This window comes from Pipistrellus hanaki (genome assembly GCF_964339955.1).
Source record: "Pipistrellus hanaki genome assembly, chromosome: 8".
NCBI lineage: Eukaryota > Metazoa > Chordata > Mammalia > Chiroptera > Vespertilionidae > Pipistrellus > Pipistrellus hanaki.
In genome coordinates, this window is record NC_140510.1 from 73182675 (window position 1) to 73206463 (window position 23789).

General features: G+C 44.2%; 1 protein-coding gene across 1 annotated transcript in view; it reads left to right on the forward strand.

The window, feature by feature from the left end:
- The window catches only part of AOX1 (aldehyde oxidase 1), a 65038-nt gene that overhangs the window by 11628 nt on the left and 29621 nt on the right, over positions 1-23789 (forward strand). The window contains exons 5-20 of the mRNA XM_084893173.1: positions 268-394; positions 947-1008; positions 1949-2038; positions 2892-2972; positions 3573-3717; positions 4838-4930; positions 5877-6028; positions 6216-6309; positions 7935-8044; positions 9654-9838; positions 10819-10981; positions 12596-12688; positions 15138-15307; positions 15639-15765; positions 19900-20022; positions 23240-23336. Of these exons, the coding sequence (XP_084749299.1) occupies positions 268-394; positions 947-1008; positions 1949-2038; positions 2892-2972; positions 3573-3717; positions 4838-4930; positions 5877-6028; positions 6216-6309; positions 7935-8044; positions 9654-9838; positions 10819-10981; positions 12596-12688; positions 15138-15307; positions 15639-15765; positions 19900-20022; positions 23240-23336 (1912 nt within the window). The remainder of the gene's footprint in view (positions 1-267; positions 395-946; positions 1009-1948; positions 2039-2891; positions 2973-3572; positions 3718-4837; positions 4931-5876; positions 6029-6215; positions 6310-7934; positions 8045-9653; positions 9839-10818; positions 10982-12595; positions 12689-15137; positions 15308-15638; positions 15766-19899; positions 20023-23239; positions 23337-23789) is intronic.

Here is a 23789-nt window from a genome sequence, read left to right on the forward strand (position 1 = left end):
TCAATTATATATATATATATATATATATATATATATATATATATATATATATTTTTTTTTTTTTTTAAAGCTGGTGGGGACCAGTATTCCTGGCCACTCAGCCCAAGAAAGGGCGACCCCCCAGGCTGAGAAGGATCTTCTGGGGCCTCTTCTCCAACCTCAATGTGCACACAGTTCGCTTGGGGCTCTTGCCAACAGGCAGGTGTGACTCAGTAGGCCTGGGGTGGGGCCCCAGATTCTGCATGTCTGTGCCTCCTGTGCCTCCAGGAGAGGATCGCCAGGTGCCACGGCACACAGTGTGGCTTCTGCACCCCTGGGATGGTGATGTCCATGTACTCGCTGCTGAGGAACCACCCGGATCCCACCCTGGACCAGTTAACTGATGCCCTTGGAGGTAGGTTATGTGAGTGTGTGTGCTTTCGTTTTTGAATGATGATGATGATGATGATGAACACTAATGGTGGACATCTGCCATGTACCACACGCAGTATTAAATGCTATTACAGTGATCTCCTTTGCTCTTTGTAGTAACTTTATATATCAACCAAATATCCCAAGTTGCTGATAAAGAAATCTGACTTGCCGAAACCGGTTTGGCTCAGTGGTAGAATGTCGGTCTGTGGACTGAAAGGTCCCAGGTTCGATTCCGGCCAGAGGCATGTACATTGGTTGTGGGCACATCCCTGATAGGGGGTGTGCAAGAGGCAGCTGGTTGATGTTTCTCTCTCATCGATGTTTCTAGCTCTCTATCTCTCTCCCTTCCTCTCTGTAAGAAAATCAGTAAAATATATTAAAAAGAAAAAAGAAATCTGACTTTGTAGAGTAGATGCACTGAAATGTCAAATAGGACTTCCTTCTAGGATGGAGGCCTTATGGCCATCATGATTGGCTGTCTGTGCCTCTCTCTAGGTTCCCTGATTGACAGAGCGGGGTTTTTCTCCTCTAGGTAACCTGTGCCGTTGCACTGGATACAGGCCCATCGTTGATGCATGCAAGACCTTCTGTAACGTGAGTAGAAAGGAACATGTTAGTAGGTGTATTTTTCCCAATGAAACAGAACAGTAGGGGCTATGGGGGAATTGCCATTTGTAGGTTCAGGGCTATTTTTTACCTCAAAGCCTGTACCGGTGTTTGTTATCTGATCTTGGACACGGTGCTTACGCTCGTTCACCGGCCTGGCCCTGCTACTCATGTAATGAGCACTAAGCACTTTGATGTTGGCTGAGGGTCATTGTCCCTGAGCTGTTTGCCTGAGTCAGATACCCTGCCATGGTGCTCCTGTAGCCCCTTGTGCATGCGTGCCCCTGTCACAGCGTTGGTCACATGATGCGGCAGTTGCCCGTTTGCTTTTTGGTCTGTTCATCAGACTTTGGTCTGCCTGACAGTAGAGGCCATGTGCCTCCAGACTGGACACCATTCACCCAGAGAGTAAACACTCAATCAATGTTTGTTGAGTGAATAAGTGAACAAACAACCTTTGAATGAAGGACATAAGATTGCCCTTTGGAAGTTAAACTATGACATCAGTACATGATAAATAAGGACAGAGTGATAATAATGCTCTGTATTTTATTAATAAAATATTAATATTAAAACCATTGTTAATATTTATTGCTATGTGCCAGACTTTGTTATATGTTCTTTAAATTACGGTGACAATAGTTAATAACACTGTGTTGTGTGTTTGAGAATTGCTAAGAGACTTGACCTTAAGTGTTCTCACCACACACACAAACACACACACACACAATGGTAATTATGTGTGATAATAAGTGTGTTAATGAACTGACTGTGATAATCATTTAACATAATATATATATATATCAAATCATCACATTGTACACTTTAAATGCATACATTTTATTTATTAATTATACATCAAGAAAGCTGAAAAAATTCTTAGTAAAATCAGGAATAAATTCTCCATTATTTGTTTTTCACCCCCTAGACTTCTGGCTGCTGCCAAAGTAAGGAGAATGGGGTTTGCTGTTTGAATCAAGGGATAAACGGATTCCCAGAGCCTGAGGAAGGAAATAAGGTCAGTGACATGTGCACTTTTTATAAGGGTTTCCCAGGAGATTGTCAGAGGCCAGCTGACTTCTAGGAAGAATAAATGGCTGTGTGAGTTAAATTAACTGGAGGTCTATCAGCATGTCCCCCTCTCCCATGCTCACTCCATCTCTGTCACGCGCACACACAAATCTATCCTAACAATGCATTCCTCATATAGATGTTAGTCTCATTCAAATCACAGCGGTCTGTAGGAGAGAAAGCACATTGATATCTCAGTGTTTCTTAGCCTTCTTTTTTTTTTAAGGTATTTTATTGATTTCAGAGAAGAAGGGAGATAGGTAGAGGGATAGAAACGTCAATGATAAGAATCATTGATCGGCTGCCTCTTGCAGGTTCCCCACTGGGGACTGAGCCCAAAACCCGGACATGTGCCCTGACTGGGAATCAAGCTGTGACCCCCATACCAGCCAGGCTCTTTTGTAGTCTTAAAAAAAGCCTCCTTCAAGTCTTTTTTCAAGAGTGAGAAGCACAGTGGAGTGTCAGGGTGATGAAAGAACAGGTGGTGATTCAGAGAGATGTTCTTGGTCTCAGCTGGGTCCTCTGCTTCCCCAGACTCCAGGTGAACATGCAGGGGTGCAGGGCCTGGGGGCTCCCACCAACCACGCTGATTGTTAAGGACCAGGTCTGTGTCAGAGCCCTTGACTCAGAACCCAGGGACTGTGGCTGGCCAGCTGCTTTCTGGTGTGTGTGTGTGTGTGTGTGTGTGTGTGTGTGTGTGTGTGTGTGTCTGTCTTCTTCTGAGCTCATTCCACACAGGATTTAAAGTACCGTAGTTCAAGTTGATGGATGAGTTACTTATTGTATTTTCTCTTTTTAAGACAAGTTCAAAACTCTTCTCAGAAGAGGAGTTTCTGCCACTGGATCCAACTCAGGAATTGATTTTTCCTCCCGAGCTAATGGTAAGTGAATGCAACGCTGGGGTTGTCCTAGAGGAGTTCATGGGGAAATGGCAGGAAGGGTGTTTGCTGACGAATCCTCTCAAAGGCCGATTGCAACCAGGTAATATCCATCTGTTGTCCTCCACTCAAGGTCTAAAGAGTGTGGGACCGATGCAGAGGGGGGCGTGGAACGAAGGTGGGGGGCATATTGCCTAGAGGAGACAGTGACTGTAAGAAGCAGCAGTTAGTGTCCATAAAAAATGCTACAAAATGATATCACATTTGTAGACTTAGACATGTTTTCTACTTCTAGCAGAAACCCTAGTTAATTCTTACGTAGAAAGTTGTAACAAAATGAAGCATGATGAAACCTCTGTAAACATTGAAATGAATTCCTTTGAAATATAAAAGCACCAAGAGGAGGCACTGGAACAAATTCCAGAAGGAGTGAAATATTGCCCATTTTTATTCCGATTCCTAGTGAGGCTGTACCTTTAGGTCATTTTTATTTATTTGTTTTTTAAATCTCCATTTCCTTCCCCTATTTATACGGAGACAGAGCAAACCCAGGTGGAAATATGGTCATAAAGTAATCTCAGATCCCTGCTGGTTCTGCCACAGATCCTGGCTGAGAAACAACCACCAACGACCAGAGTTTTTGCTGGCGAGAGAATGACGTGGGTTTCCCCGGTGACCCTGAAGGAACTTCTGGAGGCTAAAGCCAAGTACCCCCAGGCCCCTGTCGTCATGGGGAACACCTCTACGGGTAGGCAGAACCCTGGGACTGCTTAAGGGGAAACCTAGGAGGAGTGCTTTGGGGAAAAGAACCTCAAATATGCGTGTCTCAGGAGCATCAGGGGGAGTGAGTCTTGGCTTCCTTGGCATTGCTCACAAGAATCTCAGAGCTTCCTGACGTAAGTGATTCCTGCTGTCTCTGTTGGGAGCGGTGCACAGAGCTGCACCAGGTTTTGTGTGTGTGTGTGTGTGGGGGGGGGGGGGTTAAGGGGGGTGAGCAGCAGTTCCAGGGATGGCAGTCCTGTCCTTGTTCCCCGTGGAGGCTGATCTGGGGCTCGTGTCTGGAAAGGCTCTGTTTCCTCTGAAAGGTGTCTCCGTAGGTATATGCTGCAGTTACGGGTCCTCCTACTGTCTGCTCTGTAAACTCAGTTTGACCGCCTGCTTCTTTGAGAAGGCTCCCAGGGTCCTTCCAAAGGGATTTTTAAAAATATACTTTTATTGATTTCAGAAAGGAAGGGAGAGTGAGAGATAGAAACATCAATGATGAGCCTGGCTGATATGGCTCAGTGGTTGAGCATTGACCTATGAACCTGGAGGTCATGGTTTGTTTCCGGTCAGAGCACATGTCTGGGTTGCAGGCTCAATCCCCAGTAAGGGGGCATGCAGGAGGCAGCAGATAAATGGTTCCCTCTCATCACTAATGGTTCTTTTTCTCTTTCTTATCTTTTCCTCACTGAAATAAATAAAAATATATATCTTAAGAAAAGAAACATCAATGATGAGAGAGAATCATTGATCTTCTGCCTCCAGCACACCCCACACTGGGGATCGAGCCCACAACCCTGTCATGTGTTCTAACCAGAAAAAAAAAAATGACCTTCTGATCCATAGGTCAATGCTCAAGCACTGAGCAACACTGGCTGGGCCCAAAGGGAATTTTGAGTTGCCACACATTGTCTTGGATTCATCAGCCAAGTTTTCAGGCTGACAATGCAAAGGGTCCCCTATGCAGTGGAGATTCAGCTAGCTGTCCTCTGTGCCATGCACAGACCAGTAGGAGAATATGTGGTTTTTATATATTTAAAGACATCAGTTTGAATCCCAATTTCACAATTAACAAGGCAGTTCTTCTTCTTCTTTCAATCCTTTAGGGCCCGAAGTGAAGTTTAAAGGTGTCTTCCACCCCATTATCATTTCTCCCGATAGAATTGAAGAGCTGAATGTTGTAAACTATGCAAATAATGGTAAGTTCTAAAGGTCCCTGCTTTCTTGGTTAAAATGAATCCATCAATTGATTTTCTTTGCCCCTCAGATAATGAGAAGAATTACTCCAAATTATAACAGACAGAGAGATTCCCTTCTTATAAGAAGGATAATATCCTGGAGGAGGCTCAGGGAATTCTCTGTAATTTTATGAGATACTAACAGTCCGAATAGTCAGCTTTTCACTGGGGAACTTTCTGTGTGTGCCAAATCAGAGAAATGTAAGAACTCTTCCACAAAGGGCACTGTGTAAGTGCTGGGCGGAAGACAGAGACGAGTGAACACAATCTTTACCTCCAGAAGCACAGGAGTAAGCAGAGCAAGTTTATGCATCAAGCAGCTTACAGATTCTTTTCATTCTGATAAAGGAAGTTGATTTCATGGCAAGGATGAGAAGTGATATAAATGGGAGGTTGAAGTCTGGCTCTGGAGTCTAATTCTTGACTATCTATATCTATAATAATAAAAGCATAATATGCAAATCGGCCAAATGGCCACCCGGATGTCCTTCCGGGCAACCTTCTGGAAGAAGCCAGGCTGCAGCGGTCGAGGCAGCCGCTGTGGCTGCAAAGGCCTATTCTTGCACGAAATTTGTGCATCAGGCTTCTAGTGTTGTATAGTAGCTGTAAAATACTAGTCAAGTTCTTAACTGAGTCTCAGTTTCTTGACCTGTGAAATAGGGTTAATAACATCTCAAAGCCTTTTTAGCGTGCAAGGTGATTCTGTGGAACATTCAATAGAGTGCTTGACACGGCCAGTGTTCAAAACGTTTAGCCGCCATCACAGCCATCATCACCAACACCACTTCTATCTCCATCACCACCCACGGGCAGGGCAGCAGGACGCAGTATCTGTAACCTGAAACTGAATGGACATCTCCAGCCGGCAACGATCACACCACATGATCCACACGTGATTTCATTTCAGGGCTGACCTTAGGTGCCGGCCTCAGCCTGGCTCAGGTGAAGGACACGCTGGCCGCTGCAGTGCAGAAGCTCCCGGAGGAGCGGACGCAGACGCTCCGCGCCCTCCTGAAGCAGCTGGGAACGCTGGCCGGGGCCCAGATCCGGAACGTGGCTGTATGTATGCAGTGACAGTAAACTGGCGTGTGCCTTTTTCATGGCTGTCCCCACAAATCAGAACATTTTCACTCTATGGGACAGGCCGAAAGGATCGTTCTCCAAAGCCTTGCTTGATTCTTATTTGATCCCTTGTGTTTCGATGATTGTACAACTGGCGTGAGACTAACTCACTGTTTTAAAAAAGTCCTTAGGAGGCCACGTTGTGAGCAGGCATTTTGATTCTGACCTGAATCCCCTCCTGGCTGTGGGCGACTGCACCCTCAACCTGCTATCGAAAGGTGAGTGGCCGCTCCTTCGGAGGCTGATGGAATCGGCTCCTCCTGCCCTTCATTTCTCTGGGGGCGATGGAAGCCCAGTTTTGAAAGTGATCTTCCTTTATACTATTAATAACTCTCTCTGCCTTTCTGGAAGCTGGAAAGGTGACCAGTCTGGTCCTCATTCTGTTCACTTCCTGTATCTGCCTCCTTTTTTTGGGGGGGTCTAGTGCTAGATATTCACCCTGTACTGGCCACACGTGGTGGCGTCCGGATGTGACGCAGGCAGCCGTGAGAACGGCTGGGCCCCTGCCGAAGGCTGTCCCCAGGGGTTCAGGAGGGGGTGGCTCCCACATCACGCTGTGGGCTCATACCTAATTCGTCGTGAATGGAAGCCTCCTGACCTTTTTCTGTTGAACAATGGTTTGGCTAAGTTCTGTATTTATTTACTTGAGTTTTGTTTTTGAAACTAAGTTCAGGACTTTTAATTTATTTCTCTTATGCTAACATAGTCAACAGCTACTGGGAAATTCCAACTGGTCCTCTATAAACCTCATTTTAAAAATTTAAAAATATGGACTAGCTTTCTATTATCTGCATTATCAAAGAACTACTCTTTATATCACCGAAACCACAAAATTATTCTAAGGAGGAAGATTTTCATTCAAAATTATCAATTTGTGTAACATCCCTTTTAGAAAAATCATATAATGAGAAAGAGACTTGTGATGTGAATATAAAAATCATAAGCTTCTTAGCTTTCATCCCTGCATCATGTTTCATTATAGTTTTAAATATATTGATTAAAGAACATGAGTTCCTTTAGGTGCTGGAAAAAGATATATATAAAAAAAAGATACCAGATCACTAATATAAAAATTCATTGAAGGTAATTTACTTATTTACTACTGAATCTACTTGGGGTCCCAATGATAAACAATAAATGTTTGTTGAATGACTTGATTAGAATATCAAAAGGGGCATTGATATCTATTTTCTATTCACAAAGCCCAGAATGAATTATGCTGTTCAGCAAGGGGACTAAGGTCCTGTTCTTCCTGACCTCTGGCCTTCTCTGCTAGGAAAGAAGGAAGGAAGGAAGGAAGGAAGGAAGGAAGGAAGGAAGGAAGGAAGGAAGGAAAGAAGGAAGGAAGGAAAGAAGGAAAGAAGGAAAGAAGGAAGGAAGGAAGGAAGGAAGGAAGGAAGGAAGGAAGGAAGGAAGGAAGGAAAGAGAAAAGGTAGAACCTAGATGCAAAGAAACATTGCAAAATGCCATTATAGGGTGAAAGATTTATTAATGGTAAGAAGATCACTTATTTTTTTTAATATATTTTATTGATTTTTTTACAGAGAGAAAGGGAGAGAGATAGAGAGCTGGAAACATCGATGAGAGAGAAACATCGACCAGCTGCCTCTTGCACACCCCCTACCGGGGATGTGCTCGCAACCAAGGTACATGCCCTTGACCGGAATCGAACCTGGGACCTTTCAGTCCGCAGGCCGACGCTCTATCCACTGAGCCACACCGGTTTCGGCAGATCACTTCTTTTCCCAGTTCCCTCAGATACTGGTAGAATTGTCGCCCACGTTTTGGGAGTTTGATTGTTTAATAGTACAGATTCCAGGGGCAGTGTTGTTTCTTTTCACAGAAGGGGCACGACAGATTCCTTTAAACGAGCAGTTTCTGAGGAAGTGCCCGAGTGCGGACCTCAAGCCTGAAGAGATCTTGCTCTCAGTGAGCATCCCCTACTCCAGGAAGGTGAGACTGCCCTCTCCGCTCCCGGGTCTTCCTGCGAGCTGCAGCTGGGAGTTCCAGCATGCAGTGGGTTAGGCCCTCACCTTTACGGGAAGGTGCACAGTGTTTACAGGAGAGATTAGGAGGACTTGTGCACACATTAGTTCCTCTTACCTACGGGTTCCCTTCGCAGTTTTAGTTACCGATAGTCAACCGTGGTCTGAAAATATTAAATAGAAAATTCCAGAAATGAACAACCGCAAGTTGTAAATTGCATGTCGTTCTGAGTAACGTGATGAAATCTTGAGCCATCTCACTCTGTCCTGCTTTGGTGGTGAGTCAGCCCTTAGTCCAGCGTCTTCACATTGGATAGGGTCCTGTTAGTCACTTAGCGGCTGTCTAGGTCAGTGGTCTGCAAACTGCGGCTCTCGAGCCACATGAGACTCTTTGGCCCCTTGAGTGGCTCTTCCACAAAATACCACGGCCTGGGCGAGTCTATTTTGAAGAAGTGGCATTAGAAGAAGTTTAAGTTTAAAAAATTTGGCTCTCAAAAAAAATTTTAGTTGTCCTGTTGATATTTGGCTCTGTTGACTAATGAGTTTGCTGACTACTGCTCTAGGTTATCTGATTGTCTGTTGTGGTATCACAGTGCTTGTGTTCGAGTCGCCCCTATTTTACTTTATAACAGCCCCAAAGCCCAAGAGTGGGGATGCTGGCACTGTGGATATGCCAAAGAAGTCAGGCAGTGCTTCTTTTAATTGAAAAGGTAGAAGTTCTTGACTGAAGGGAAGAAAAATAAGGTAGCTATTTTTGAGGTAGCTAAAATCGATGACGAGTACTGAAGTTGCTTTTTATCTGTGCTATGCAATCTTCTGTCACTCCTAGAATCAGGAAACCTTTGTCTCTGTCCCTCTCTAACTTTCCCACTACCCCAAACTCTAAAATTACTTTCTTATTAATTAAAAAAATACATATTTGTTTCATGAGTGCTTTCCCTCAATAAAGCTTGAAAATATATCTCTACCAAAATCTGGAGGTTTGAAAGAGGCTTAAAAATTACACTTGCGATAGAACACAGGAGGAAAGGGTCTTTGGAGTTAGACTCAAGTTGAATCCTATTTACAACCTACTGTGACCCTGAACTGATTACTGACCTACTCCGAGCCTCAGTTTCCCTATAAAAAGGGAATAATTGAACCTGCCCCAGAGGGTGCGTTAGTCTGTAGGGCTGCCATCACCTAGCATCACAGACGGGCTGCTTTAAACAGCAGACATTTACTCTCACAGGGTGCTGGAGGCTAGAAGTCTGAGATCAAAGTGTCAGCAGGGCTAGTTTCTTCTGAGGACTCTCTCCTTGGCTTGTAGCTGGCCATCTCCTCCTGTGTCTTGACATGGTCTTTCCTTTGTCATGTCTGCGTCCAAATTTTCTTTTCTGATGAGGACACCACCCTGTTGGGTTAGTGTTCACCTTAATTGCCCCATTTTAACCGAGGTGCCTCTTTAAAGATCCAGTTTCCAACTCAGGGAGGACACAATTCAGTCTAACAGAGTGGCGAGGATGTGTGAGGCCATTACCAAAACTGTCTAGAAATTCAGTGTGTTTCCACATGCACCACTTCACTTTGGCTTCCAGTGGGAATTTGTGTCAGCCTTCCGACAAGCCCAGCGGCAACAGAACGCTCTCGCGATAGTCAACTCTGGGATGAGAGTCTGTTTTGGAGAAGGGGACGGCATCATCAGGGAGTTGTCCATCTCATATGGAGGCGTCGGCCCAACCACCGTCTGTGCACAGAATTCCTGCCGGAAACTCATTGGAAGGTACAGCATCATGGCCCCAGACCCCAAGTATCAGGGCAGCTCTTTTTTTTTTTTTCTTTTTTATGACATGAAATTGTAAGAAGCAGCATGCTGACTACATTTTTACTTAATAGCATGGAATTCCAATATGATTTTATAATTGTTTCCATAGCTCTTGATTTTAGTCAGTTCTAAAGTGAGAATCATATAGTGTGTGTGTGTGTGTGTGTGTGTGTGTGTGTGAGAGAGAGAGAGAGAGAGAGAGAGAGAGAGAGAGACCATATTCCAATAGCACATAGATTCAATAAGCAAAATGAATACATTATTCTTTATTGAGAAAATAATTTACTATGATGAAAAACAGATTGTTGCAGTTTGTTTTATCATAAATTGCTAAATGCATTTGCTTACCTGACCTTTTATATCTTTAGGTGATACTGGTAGCCAATATTTCTTGAATACTTCCAGGTATCAGTTACCATTTCCTAATAGACAGTTAAAAACATGAGCTCGATTGAGCCAAATTGCCTAGGTCCGAATCTCAGTTCACGCCCTATTAATTATGTGATCTCAGTCAGTTTGCTTAACATTACAATACCTCAATTTCCCTATGTCAAAAGGCAACAGTCACCCCCACCGTGCAGGAAAATTGAGGGGATTAAATGCATGACTACATATAAGATGCTTAAACCCCAAACCTGTCTTGCAGTCAACATTCTAGCACTAGAGGAGTGAATTGCTCCTGGGCTGAGGACTTAACACAGGTTGTCATTTCTCCTTCATGACATTTCCCGAGGTGGATCCTACCATTATTTATTTCCCTTACAGATGACGAAGAGGGGGCCTGGGCCGGACGTCTTGAGAGGGGTGTGCTGTGGTTTGAATGTGGGTTGCCTGACTTCGAAGCTTGCACTAGATTGTGGCTATTTGTCTCGCACGATGGCTGAGCCTGTGAGATAAGGAGTCCTGTCAGCAAGGAGTCCTCTTTTTGATCCTCACAGGCCCTGGAATGAAGAGATGCTGGATGCGGCTTGTAGGCTGGTCCTGGATGAAGTCTCCCTCCCAGGCTCAGCTCCGGGCGGGAAGGTGGAGTTCAAGAGGACTCTCATCATCAGCTTCCTCTTCAAGTTCTACCTGGAAGTGTCACAGCTTTTAAGGAGAATGGTAAATGAACTGACCATGTATTTCCCAGCTTTAGGGGCCGTGAGGATACCCACAGTGGAGGCAACAACCCCTTGCCCAATGGCTGTAGAACAGAAAAGAAAACCCAGATTAGAAACCCGTGGGCTTGCTGGGCCTACTTGAGGCTGTCTATTGATGGATTGTGGTTTGGGTAAGAGTTGCAAGGAGAGCATGGAGTTGTGCAGGATTGTGTTTAATACCACCCAGTTATTTTGTTTCCGACCCCTTGTTTGTTTAGGTGGGGTGCAGAAAACTTGTTTATGATTTAAATATACTTTCCCTCAGGAAAGCACTTCTTCCTCCGGTTGGGAGTTACCTTCATGAGTTTGGCTTTTTTCTCTGGTTCACCATCATTTCCCTCACCTGTAAGCTGATGATGGCAGCCACTCCACAAGGTCATTGTGACATGGACCCTCATGGGAACAGGGCTGACTGTGGTCCCTGTGCAGCCCAGGGCTTTAGAGGAATATGATGAAGACTAGTACTAGCCACAATAAGAGCAGTAATCATCCAGGCATTCTTCTGCTTGGTCTCCCTTTTGACAGACTTTCAGTTAAAAGATTGTTGGCAAGGGAGGGCACAACTAAAAGAATTTCTCTGAATGAATTTGGGGGGCCCAAAGGGAACTGGAGCCATATTGGCCTCATTAATCCCACGCTACAACCAACTGAGCAGAAGCCAAGCACATCCTTTCTGTGATATAGAAATTAGTATGAGCATGTTAAGTGAGAGGCACAACATTCTCTCTTCTCTTTGTTTCTGGGGGTTTCTTCTCATCATATAGAGGAACAACTAAGAACCATAACAGTTGCATCAAATTTTTTAGAACAAAAGCTTGAAATCATAGATCAGTGACATATTATCACCAAGTAATCACAAGAGAAAAAAAATAAAGCCAATTGTAGACTACTCCAATCAACAGCAATCTAATGCAATTCCTTGGGTGAACTGAGCAATATAATTTAAATCTTCTGCCTATAGTCTCATCCTTTCAATTCAACTTCCTCTATTTAGTATTCCTCTACTATTAAAACTAATAGCCTACAATTTAAAAAATGAATGTGAAAAATAACCATTAGGTGTATTGTCAAAGCCTTGGATAATGACCCAAATGGCCCATTTCCCTTGGTTTTAAGGAGCCTTCCTCCTGGGACCCTGGAATGCTTCCTCGGTGGGGCTGCAGCTGGGTGGGCCTCTGTGTTGCCCTTTCTCTCGGAGAGTTGGCGAGCTGGCTGGCAGGGCAGAATTTTATGCACATTGTTGTGGTGTGCTTCGACTCTTTCTCCTGGCTTAGGCATTCTACCCCTTTCCATTGTATTTACTTAGCTTTTATCTTCCTGAGTTTTTGGGGCCTGGTGCATGTGAGAGAGCCATAGGAGACAGAGCTGTTGGAAGGCAGTGGCCTACTTGGCTCTTCAGTGTGACCTTCCAGCGCATGTGGCCCGGAGGCCGGAGATGCTGTATTTCCAGGGCTCAGATGAAAGGCCTCTGTAAATGTTAGACTTCAGATTAGAGCTGCTGGTTAAGGACCACGCTAGCCTCCCTTCCGAGGCCACTCGGCACATTTTACATTTCCACGCTGGTTCTACTTTTCAGGACCCTGTTCACTATCCTTGCCTTGCAGACAAGCATGAGAGTGCTCTAGAAGACCTTCATTCTAGGCCTCGCCAGAGTGCACTGAAGTACCAGGTATGTGGCTTTTTTGTTTGTTTGTTTGTTTGTTTGTTTAAATTCTAAGGGCCTGGCTGTAATTCCTTCACGCAGACTCACTCACCCTCAGTGATTCTCAAGCCCAGTAAGCTGAGCTCCCTCTGGTGAATTCACAGTCCTATTTACCAGTCAGTACAGTTTCAAAATCAACAAAGAATTGTGACTGAAGACCAAGCTACCAATGGCCATTTTAAAAAAATTGTCTCCTTTGATCTTGAAGGCAGTGTGTTTGGCCCTGCGGCCTTGTGCCTTCATGTGCGTGAGCTGCTGGCTTGCCACGTGCTTCTGCCTTTGGCAGCGTGGAAGTTGGAGCCCCTCAGTCTCATTCTGTGTCAGGGCCCTGGGGCCACTTTGCTTTTATTTCCAGAAAATACAGGCCCTCGTCCTTGATGACGTGACATAATGATTTGTAAAAGAGCTGCTCATTTATTTTGTTTGGATGTGAATCCACTTTGCTCCTCACCCCCACTCACCCAGGGGTTTCTGCGAGATATGTTTTAGAGTTGGATCAAACGTAAGTTCTAAGGGCTACTTCGAGCTCCCCCAGTGAAAGCTGACTATCAGGGAGAACAGAGTCCCTCAGACATTTCAAATGGCATTTTCTGCCACAACATCATAAAAATATCACCCGCAGTCATCCCATTGGTAAGCTGGATAAGACTCCATGTGTTTTTCCTTGAAATTATTATTAAGAAACTTCACCTGGAGGGTGTTATTAAGTCAAGAGCATTGAATATGTTGTTGGATTTAGTTATAAAATCTTATAGTATGTTGCAATGAATATTGAAGTTGGTGTATATCCTTCAGGGTTTAAGTTTAATATGTTTAAAAATTCAGATACACTATACTCCATTTAAAATGATTATTTTGACTGTTAAAAACAGCTGGAAAAAAAAAAGAAAGAAAAGAAAAGAAAGAAAGAAAGATAGCTGCTAGCCCGGCTGGGTGGCTCAGTTGGTTGGAGCATCATCTCCTATACCAAAAGGTTTCAGGTTCAATTCCCAATCAGGGCACATACCTACGGGAAGGTTTGATTGCTGGTGGGGGAAAGTATGGGAGGCAACTGATTAATGTTTCTCTCTCACATCAGTGCTTCTCTCTCTCTCTTTCTCTCTTCCTCTTAAATCAATAAAAACATGTCTTTGGGTAGGATTAAAAAAGAAAGCAGCTGCCACCTTCCCTTGTAGTCCACAAAATCTGACAGCTACAACCTTTAGCTTCTAAATGCCTAACCTTGACCAGGAAGTAAACTTTAGGAAGAATCCACAACAAATTAATGGGTATTCCAATCACTCGAGAAAAGTGGTCATCCTCATGGAGTTGACAACCTTAAAAGGGAGTTTGCTATCAAGGATCGCAGGCCAGGGTTTGGAAGCAGTGCACCTCCCGCAGATGAGTGTTGTTTCGGCTGCTCCACACTGTGGGTTTTCCCGCACAGAGCTGTCCACTTTGCTAGAGAGCTCCTGTGCTCATAATGAGCCTTGTCTCCCTGCCGGTTCTTTTGCTTTGAAAGCATTTGTCACAGCTTCCAGAGACCAGCAGTTTGCAGGACAGCAGTCTTTCTTCCATCAGATCGTTAGGCACAGAATAAATAGAAGCAAGCATCAAACATAACCTCTTTCATCACAGCTGACTACCAAACATCAAATGCCTTCAGCTAAAATAATCCAGTTCAGCCCTTGCTGGTTTGGCTCAGTGGATAGAGCATCGGCCTGCAGACTGAAGGGTCACAGGTTCGAGTCTGGTCAAGAGCATGTATCTTGGTTATGGGCACATCCCCAGTAGGGAGTGTGTAGGAGGCAGCTGATCGATGTTTCTAACTCTCTATCCCTCTCCCTTCCTCTCAGCAAAAAATCAATAAAATATATTTTTTAAAAATAAAATAATCCAGTTCGTATTTGATTATAGAATAGGATGAAGATAGCCTTTGAGGCTTTTCTTTAATCTCTTGGCAGGCTTCTTTACTCAAAATAGACATGTCCTCTGCATTTCTAATAAACATAGTCACGATGTCATTGTGCTCTTCTGCAGAATGTGTGTGCTGTGCTTAGATACACACAGTAAAAATATTTTGATAGTAAAATTTAAAGAAATCCATGAGCATTAGCAAAAAGACATAATTTTATATCACCAAGAAGGGTTATATTCATTTACTTATACAAATGGGATTTGTATTAGAGATGTTTGTGGTCTACATTTTTAAAAAAAATGGGGGAAAAAAGATAAGAACAACATTATGGCTAGGCATCCATCCCAGGTTCCTGATTGAACTATTAAAATGGGCTTCTTTTCCTGGTATTATTATTAATAGTGGTCGTTTTCGTTTTCAAAAGTGTTCTGGTTTAGATGTTAATTATATAGCTACCATCTTATGGGAGGTGTGTATAATATGATTATTAAACTGATATACTGATTGTTGATTAAACAGGAGGTAGACCCAAAGCAGCCTTCTCAAGACCCAATCGGCCATCCCATCATGCACCAGTCTGGTATTAAGCATGCCACGGGCGAAGCCATCTACCTTGATGATATGCCTGCTGTGGACAGGGAACTTTTCTTGGCTTTTGTAACAAGTTCAAGAGCTCATGCTAAGATTGTGTAAGTGATCAAGTTCTTACTCGGTAGACATGAACGATTCCCTTCTCACCTAAGTCACATGAGTGACAAGTAAGGGTGTGAGGAGGGCAACCTACTTGTGGGTGATATTCAATGAAGATTACAGGTGAGGTGGGATCCAAATGTAGGACTTACTAGTTTGTCCCTCCATTGGTTAGCTTCCTTGTTTCAGGGATTTCCCTGATCATCTGGCAGAGAACAGTGGTTTTGGCTTATCTTGCCTCTCTCATATCTTGCTCCTCAATTGAGCCCGACCCCTTTAGTCCCCGGTTTGGGGGGCTCTCTGAGGAGCCTGCTCTGTGTCCTCATCCAGGTCCATTGATCTGTCGGAAGCCCTCAGCCTGCCAGGTGTGGTGGACGTCCTAACCGAGGAGCACTTTCAAGGCGTGAACTCCTTCTGCTTTCTGGGCCAACCTGAGAAACTGCTGGACTCAGAGACGGTACTGAACATTTTGCTTTCTGTTTTAATAATAACTTCCTCCACCGTGGCACATCGATTTTCTCAAAGATAACATTGCATTTGGCACAAGGCAAAGGATTCCCATATATTTTAATGTTTATTATAAAACACTATATTCTAATGCTGAATGACTTCACATATATTCATTTTCCACATAAGAAAAGAAGCTGAGCCGAAACTGATTTGGCTCAGTGGATAGAGCATTGGCCTGTGGATTGAAAGGTCCCAGGTTTGATTCCAGTCAAGGGCATGTACCTTGGTTGCAGGCACATCCCCACCCAGTAGGGGGTGTGCAAGAGGCAGCTGATTGATGTTTCTCATCGATGTTTCTAACTCTTTATCCCTCTCTCTTTCTCTCTGTAAAAAATCAATAAAATATATTTTTTAAATAATTAAAAATATATTTAAATATATATAATATATGTATATTAAAAAAAATTTTTTTAAAGCTGAGTCATTATGTAAAAGGTACGTGATTGTTCGACATTTTCTAGTGGTGAGACAGTGTGCTGCTAAAAAATATAGAAGAACAATTGAGGAGAGGAATGGTCATTTTCATTTGCTAATTTCTCTCCTGAGAATCTCTTGCCATGACCCCAGTCAGTGTGTCCAATGTCCATGTCCAAGTTCAAGTGGTGTCGCCTCCATTGAAGCCTTTCATTGGCCTTTAATCCAGAAGTGCTCTCTCCCTGTCTGAACTCACCTTGACTCATCCACTCACACTGCCATGTATTGGACAAGCTCTTGTTCCTTTGTACATTGGATTGGTTATATATGCCCTTGTGTGTGGACCTAACACTGTGAAAAATAAGTTAAACAAATATGCCCTCAGAAATGCACACATATGAAAAGAAACAGATATACACACTTTCCCAGAATCCACATGTTGGCAAAGCACAAACATAGAACACGTTGATTAAATATTTACAAGACACGTAAGCATTACAGTTAACAATTTTCATGATGGGGCTCACTGACATCTAAGTGGGGACTTAGTAGTAGTTGAAAGTCAATAGAGCCTTAATCAGTAACCCTGGTAAGCAAATGTATTGGTCGCTATAATAGATTTATCATATATAAAATCTCTTGAGAAAACATTGAGCTAAGTATATCTGTATATTGTTATAACTAATAGTTATATTTTAAAAGAATAGAGACACACCCTAGCTGGTTTGGTTCAATGGATAGAGCATCAGCCTGTGGACTGAAGGGTCCTGGGTTTGATTCTGGCCAAGGGCATGTAACTCACTTGCAGGCTCTTCCTTGACCTGGACCCTGGTCAGCACACTTGCAGGAGGCAACCAGTCAATGTGTTTCTCTCACATCGATGTTTCTGTCTTTCCCTCTCTCTTCCACTCCCTCTAAAAATCATTAGAAAAATATCCTTTGGTGAGGATTAAAAAATAAATAAAATAAAATAAAACAGACGGGTTCCTTGGAGACCCCAGAACAGTTGGTGCTCACATGCCTTGTAGTTATTGATTGTTGGTCTAAAGTCAGGTGACATTCTGTAACCATCTTGGCGTGCCTGGTGCCCTTACTCTTATGTGCAGGGAACTTTGCAGTAACTGTGTTTTTTCCTCACTCTCTGCATCCTGGGGTGACCTTCAGTTATTTCCCACCGACCTTTACTAGCTCTGTCTTGGCTCTCTAATTCTCATTTTGGGGAGCGGAGGTGGGAGAATAGATCCATTCTGTGGCACAAGCAATAAGATACCACTCTGAAATCACTGAGCCTGACTTTTCTCCGGTTTGCTCTGGCAGACACAGGAAACTGATCTGGTCTCCTGTTCAGGGGCCTCCAAACCCTTTTGTCCACAGTGGGCAATGCACCCACACAGCCTCAGGTCTGGAGAGCAGGAGGATTGCATGCGACTTGAGTCCAGCTTTCCTTTGCTCATTTACTTAGCCATTGATTCCTCCTTCAAGTTTAAGTTCAAGGTCAACAGGCACTTTTTAACTGAGCACCTACCGTGGCTGCTCACTGTAGCTGAACAAGACCTGCGTGTTCCTTGCTCTCATAGAGCTTAAAGTCTGGAGGAGAAGGAAAAGCAGATGTTTCATGAACCTTCTACCTTGGATTAAGCTTATTTATATATTCCCATGCCTTAGATACAGGGTGTGCCCTCAAAATGTATACACACTTTAACTGCTGATAGCTCAGAATTGAACGTGAAATGTACTTTAATAAACACTGCCTTGATAATTATTCAAAGTGTGTGTGTGTGTACATTTTGGGAGGGCACCCTATGCTTTCCCCTAGCCTGGTGAAAGTCCTTGAATGAGGCTGTATGTCTGATTCATCTGTATATTTCGCACACCCCTTTCCATGTAGCAGCGTCAATGAGTAGAGAAATAACGCTGTTTGAAAGTTTCAAATGATTAAAACTTTGCCTACCGTATCTCCAGTCGTCAGAAAACGCAGTAAACGCATTTCAACAGGTTTTATGCAGGACTCAGGCTTCTCAATCCAGTGTTCACCCAAAAGAGCTTCATCATTAGGGGCAGCCCCTGCCTCTGGCTCTTGCTGGCAGATTCGGTTAATAAAGACGAAAGTGTGATGACTTAGAGTTTCAGGTCAAGGTGGAAACTCCCCCAGGAGTGTGGCTTTGGCAGAAGAAAATGAGAATTGTGGCCTTTGCATCGACGCTAACCAAACAAGCAAAGCCATTCCTGTCTGCACAACAGTTCCTGCTCTCCGAGCTGTGGCTGTGCTGATTGTGAGCCTCTCGGGGCCAGGTTTGTGTGCAGGTCACAGAGGCAAAACCACGTGTCTGCGGAGAGCAGGGAGCAAAGCCATTGTAAAGGACTGCCTTTGTTAGTTCAACTCCTTTTCCAACATTTGTTATGCCTTTAAAAATTTTTCATTGCAGGCCCTAACCGGCTTGATTCAGTGGATAGAGCATTGGCCTGCAGACTGAAAGGTCTCAGGTTCGATTCTGCTCAAGGGCATGTACCTTGGTTGCGGGCACATCCCCAGTAGGAGGTGTGCAGGAGGCAACTGATCAATGTTTCTAACTCTCTATCCCTCTCCCTTCCTCTCTGTAAAAAATCAATAACATATATTTTAAAAATAATAAAAAAATAACATTCTTTCATTGCAGAAAATGTAAACATGCACAAAAATAGAGATTCAACATTTGTCAATGTTTTGCCATTCTTGTTTCATTTATCACCCCACTACCCCCACCTACCCAAATCCAACAAACATGCTGTGTGTGTGTGTGTGTGTGTGTGTGTGTGTGTGTTCTGGATTTAACTTGCTTTGCTACCATTTTATTCCTGATGATAAAGCTACTATATGTTCCCTGTAGAAAAGACCTAATAGTCTAACGTAGGTTTTAAAAATAAATGAATAAGTTTTTGTTGTGATCACGGTATAAGATGGGAGAAAGAACAAAAGGTCCTGGTGACTTTTTCAGTTCTGAGAATTTTACCTTTCTGGAGGCTTGGTTTTGTTTTGTTTTCCATCAACTTTGTGCCTGGTCCCTGTGTCAACTCCCCGCCTACCCACCTGCGGTGCCATGATCAGTGCTCTGTGCTTGGTCACTCCATGGCTGGTCCAATCTCATGTCTGTTCATGAAAACCCTATGCTCCCCCACAGTTGGGGGCAGAGATTCGCTCCCCAGCAGTGTCACCTCATCCCCCCGTCTCCTTCCTCGCTGGATGAGATGGGCTATAGCCTCCTGGTCCTCCCTGTCTGGGAAGCCAAAAGCTACCTCTCAGAACGGCCCTGCTCATGAGATGGCAACCAGAGGCCAGGCCCTGAGCCTGGCTCTCCTAGGCCAGCTGGCCCTAGGGCAGCTCTGTGGGCTTGGCTTGGATGGAGCCTGAGTCTGCTGTATGGGAGGCAGCATCACTCTCAACCTCTTCGGCCACCACTGCCGATGATGCAGCAAAAAGACCTGAACTTCCCCAGTGCCCGGGGCAGCAGACTCTCTCTGACCAGTGCACTGACCTACCAAAGTCATTTCACATGGCGCAGTGTTTGACTAGTGAAGGGGCTCATGACGGTGTGTCTAGCTCTGTGCCAGGAGGGAAGAGAAGAATGAGCCAGAGGAGAGGGCCTGGTGCCTGCCCTTCTGGAACACAAAGGTCTTTTCTGTGTTGCAGGTGTTTTGTGTGGGTCAGCTTATCTGTGCCGTGATTGCGGATTCTGAGATTCAGGCAAGGAGAGCTGCGAAGCGAGTGAAGATTGTCTACCAGGATTTGGAGCCAGTGATCTTTACCATTGAGGTAATGAGTTCAAGGGCGGGGCCAGAAGAGCGGATTTTAGTGGTGTATCAGTAAACATGTTGGTTACAGTAACAGAAAACAACATTTGATTAGAAATGGGGGCTTCATTGGCCCCAACTATATCAGTGTTAGTAAGAAGCCTGACCTTCCAACTCTTCTCTCTGCTGCCCATAGTAGGAGCTTTATCCCTTGTGGTCACAGGATGGCAGCCAGGAGCTCCCAGAAGCAAGAGAGAACAGTGTTGCCCCAGCATGAGAGCCTATAGATATTGAGTGAGGACTTGCTTTATTCACCTTAACCAGACTCACCCAGACACTCTCCACCCAGGCACAGTGAGAACCAACAATATGCTCTAGGGAGCAAACGTTGGAGACACTATTTTTAGATCTTTTCATATCTAACTTAAATGAGTATGAGAAACATATCCTATGATGCCTACAAGCATTTTGGCAACATAAATTGCATTTCCTATCCTATATTTTAGAAAGGAGTTTGAAATTTATAAAGATTTTAAAACTTGCCGAAACCGGTTTGGCTCAGTGGATAGAGCGTCAGCCTGCGGACTGTAGGGTCCCAGGTTCGATTCCGGTCAGGGGCATGTACCTTGGTTGCATATCCCCAGTGGGGGGTGTGTAAGAGGCAGCTGATCGATGACTCTCTCTCATTGATGTTTCTGGCTCTTTATCTCTCTTCCTCTCTGTACAAAATCAATAAAAATATTTTATAAAATTTATTTTTAAAAAAAGATTTTAAAACTCATCTCCATGTAATGATAAATGATAAATTCATTGGTTCTTATAATTTATTGGGTAATCAAAACGTGAAAGTTGGAAAAGCAGCGTGAACAGATTAGATTCAGCACATACAGACTCCTATGCTCTGGGAATGCAACATTATCTTCCCAGCATAATGGACACCTTGCTCTCCAGGCACTCTCACGCTCTGAGGCAGAAAATGGGGACGTGACTTGGCCAAGATTAGTGTCTCCAGGAAAAGTTGGCCTCTCGGGCTGCTTTATGTCTAGGAGCTCAAGAGTTTGTTTCTAGGTAGTGTCGTCTGTGTTTTAAAATTAAAATAAGATCATATGAAGAAAACAAATTTTTAATTGGAATCAAAGATTGATTAGTTTTTCTAAATTTTCCTGGCCAGTTTCAAGTTCAAACATGTTGTTCCCTTCTCAGACCCTTTTCAATCATTTCTTGCCTGCTCTGCTTCCTTACTTTACTCGATTCCCCCACACCCCAACATTCTATTTTAGAATTAGAATTACTTCTCCATAAGAAATTGTTTACATAATACTTCATCCAAAGTTTTGTTTGTAATCCTTTGCCCAATACCAGTGGCTATCTTCTCTTGCTTCCCCCTACCTTCCAGCTAAATTCAATTCTAAATAAGCAATTAGATAAGACTCTCTTTCTGTCCTCCCCAACTCCAGTCAGCAGACCTCTGTTGCCTGCCAGAGAACACCAGCATCAAATAAGAAACTTGGACATTGTGGAGTAGAGCCATCTTGTGTTTTTATCAGGGATTACGCTCTCCAAGGTCAATCAAGTAGATTAGAGTAGATTTAATCAAAGTCATTTATAGCAGGGAAATATACCCAGCTCCCTACATATTAAAGTTATTTTTATCACTTTCCTGACCAGAAATTTTTCAGGAAATTGGCTCAACGTTGCTCAAAGAACAAGCAGCAAGTGAAGTGGAAAGAGATTAAATTTTTAAAAATAGGATTTATGGAACTTCCGTTTCCAACCTGAAATAGCTGAGTCTTAGATTAATAAGAAAATCATGTGAATTGATTCCAGTAGAAAAGTGTGGTATCAGTTAAAATAGGATTAAAAAACTGTGTGTCTGTCAGTAATCTCTAAGGTTTCACCTAGCTTGTGCTTTTTAGAGTTTTTAATAGTTTGAATGGGCAAGCTCTTGGCTCAAAGGGTCAGGCCAATAACCCTGGTGAGAAAAATATATGTTCTTGACCAGAATCTCCCATCAGTCATCATGATCAACAACACTAGCTAATTCCCACACAGAGCCCACTATGCAGTTATATAGTGCTAAGCTGCTTTCCTACATTTGCTCACTACATTCTCTCAACAATCCTATGATATTAAAAACTGTGAGTCCCATTTAGGTGAGGAAACTAAATGACAGGGTTGCCCCCCAGGACACACGGCTGGTCAGTCATAGAAACAGTCAATAAACATTCTATCAAAGAATCTGTGCCCCACAGAAGTAAAAACAAATCAATCCCCTTTCCAGTGTAGGAAATGGCGGGATCCCAATAGGACAGCCCTGTAAGGTATTGATAGACACCTGCTGGTGTGGCTAAAGGGGAACCAGCGTTAGGAGAAACCCAGCTGCCTAGCAGGCGGGAATCCCATGGATGGGCAGTCATCGTGGGAGATGATGCTGCAGGAGCTGGTGTGTGGCACTGCCCAGTTGGCCCAGGGGTCACAGTGAGATACAGTCCTAAGGATAGGTAAGAAAACCAACCTAGATTATTATGGCTGCATCGCTGGTTACATGTCCCCACTACTGTTCCCCTTCATTGGGCCCCCGGGGAAGCCAGTAAGAACCAGTGCATACTTTGTGGTTCCCATGCTGGGCTGGTAATGCAACCTTACCTCTGGGACTGGAGGTCCCAGGTGCCCTACTGCCCTGTGCAAATCCGAGCTCATCTCCCCAAAGGAGGAGCCATGGGGCTGGCAGGCAGGGCTCCCGGATCCTTAGTATTAGCGTGTCTTCACGGCTGAGAGCTCACTATGCCATGCGAGCTCTGTAGGTGCCTCATTGCACTTACTCCTCTCCACTGCCCTGGAGCTGTGTGCACAACTGCACCTCCCTTTTGACAGATGAGGTTCAGAGAGGTTTAGTAATAGACCACAGTCAAACAGCTAATAAATGGAAAAACCAGACATAATTTGACTGGGCCTAGGGCCCATGCTCTGTGTGGCCTTGGCTGTGGGTTGTGGAACGAAGAGAATATTCTGCCTGGGAATTATTAGTTCCATTCTGGGACCAAGTGGGTGCCAGGATTTTTCTGAGCATGCTGTCTTTCTTTTCACGAAACGAGGACCTTTGTTTTTGCTCTGTGGGGAGCTCTCTGGAGCCCGGTTCTCAAGCTCAGCTCTGCAGACTCGGGCCACACCCTGCTTTGGCTTCTGAGTGGGGCTGGATAGCACAACCTGGCGGCCTCACTTTTCTGTTCTCTTCCTAGGAAGCTATACAACACAAGTCCTTCTTTGAGCCAGAAAGGAAACTGGAATATGGAAACGTCGATGAAGCTTTTAAAGTGGTTGATGACATTGTTGAAGGTAAAACTATCTGGGGGGAAATGATGAGAAGGGGAAGCTACCCCGAAAACCTTCCAAGCGTGTCTCTTTTAACATTGCTCCTGGGGACAGGCACCTCACTCAGAAACGCGGTCCCCTCTGTGGTGTGTGTGTGTGTGTGTGTGTGTGTGTGTGTGTGTGTGTGTGTAGCACAGCAGGGTGGCACAGTGGGAGGCCTTGGCCATTCAGCCCCATGCAGTGCTCACTTACTCTGAAAGGAAATTGGAATATGGAAATATTGATGAAGCATTTAAAGTGGTAGATCCGATTGCTGGTGTGGCTCAGTGGATGAGCAGTGACCTATGAACCAGAAGGTCTCCAGAAGGTCACAGTTCAATTCCGGGTCAGAGCACATGCCTGGGTTGCAGGCTCGATCCCCAGGGTGGGGCTTGCAGGAGGCAGCTGATTAATGATTCTTTCTCATCATTGAAGTTT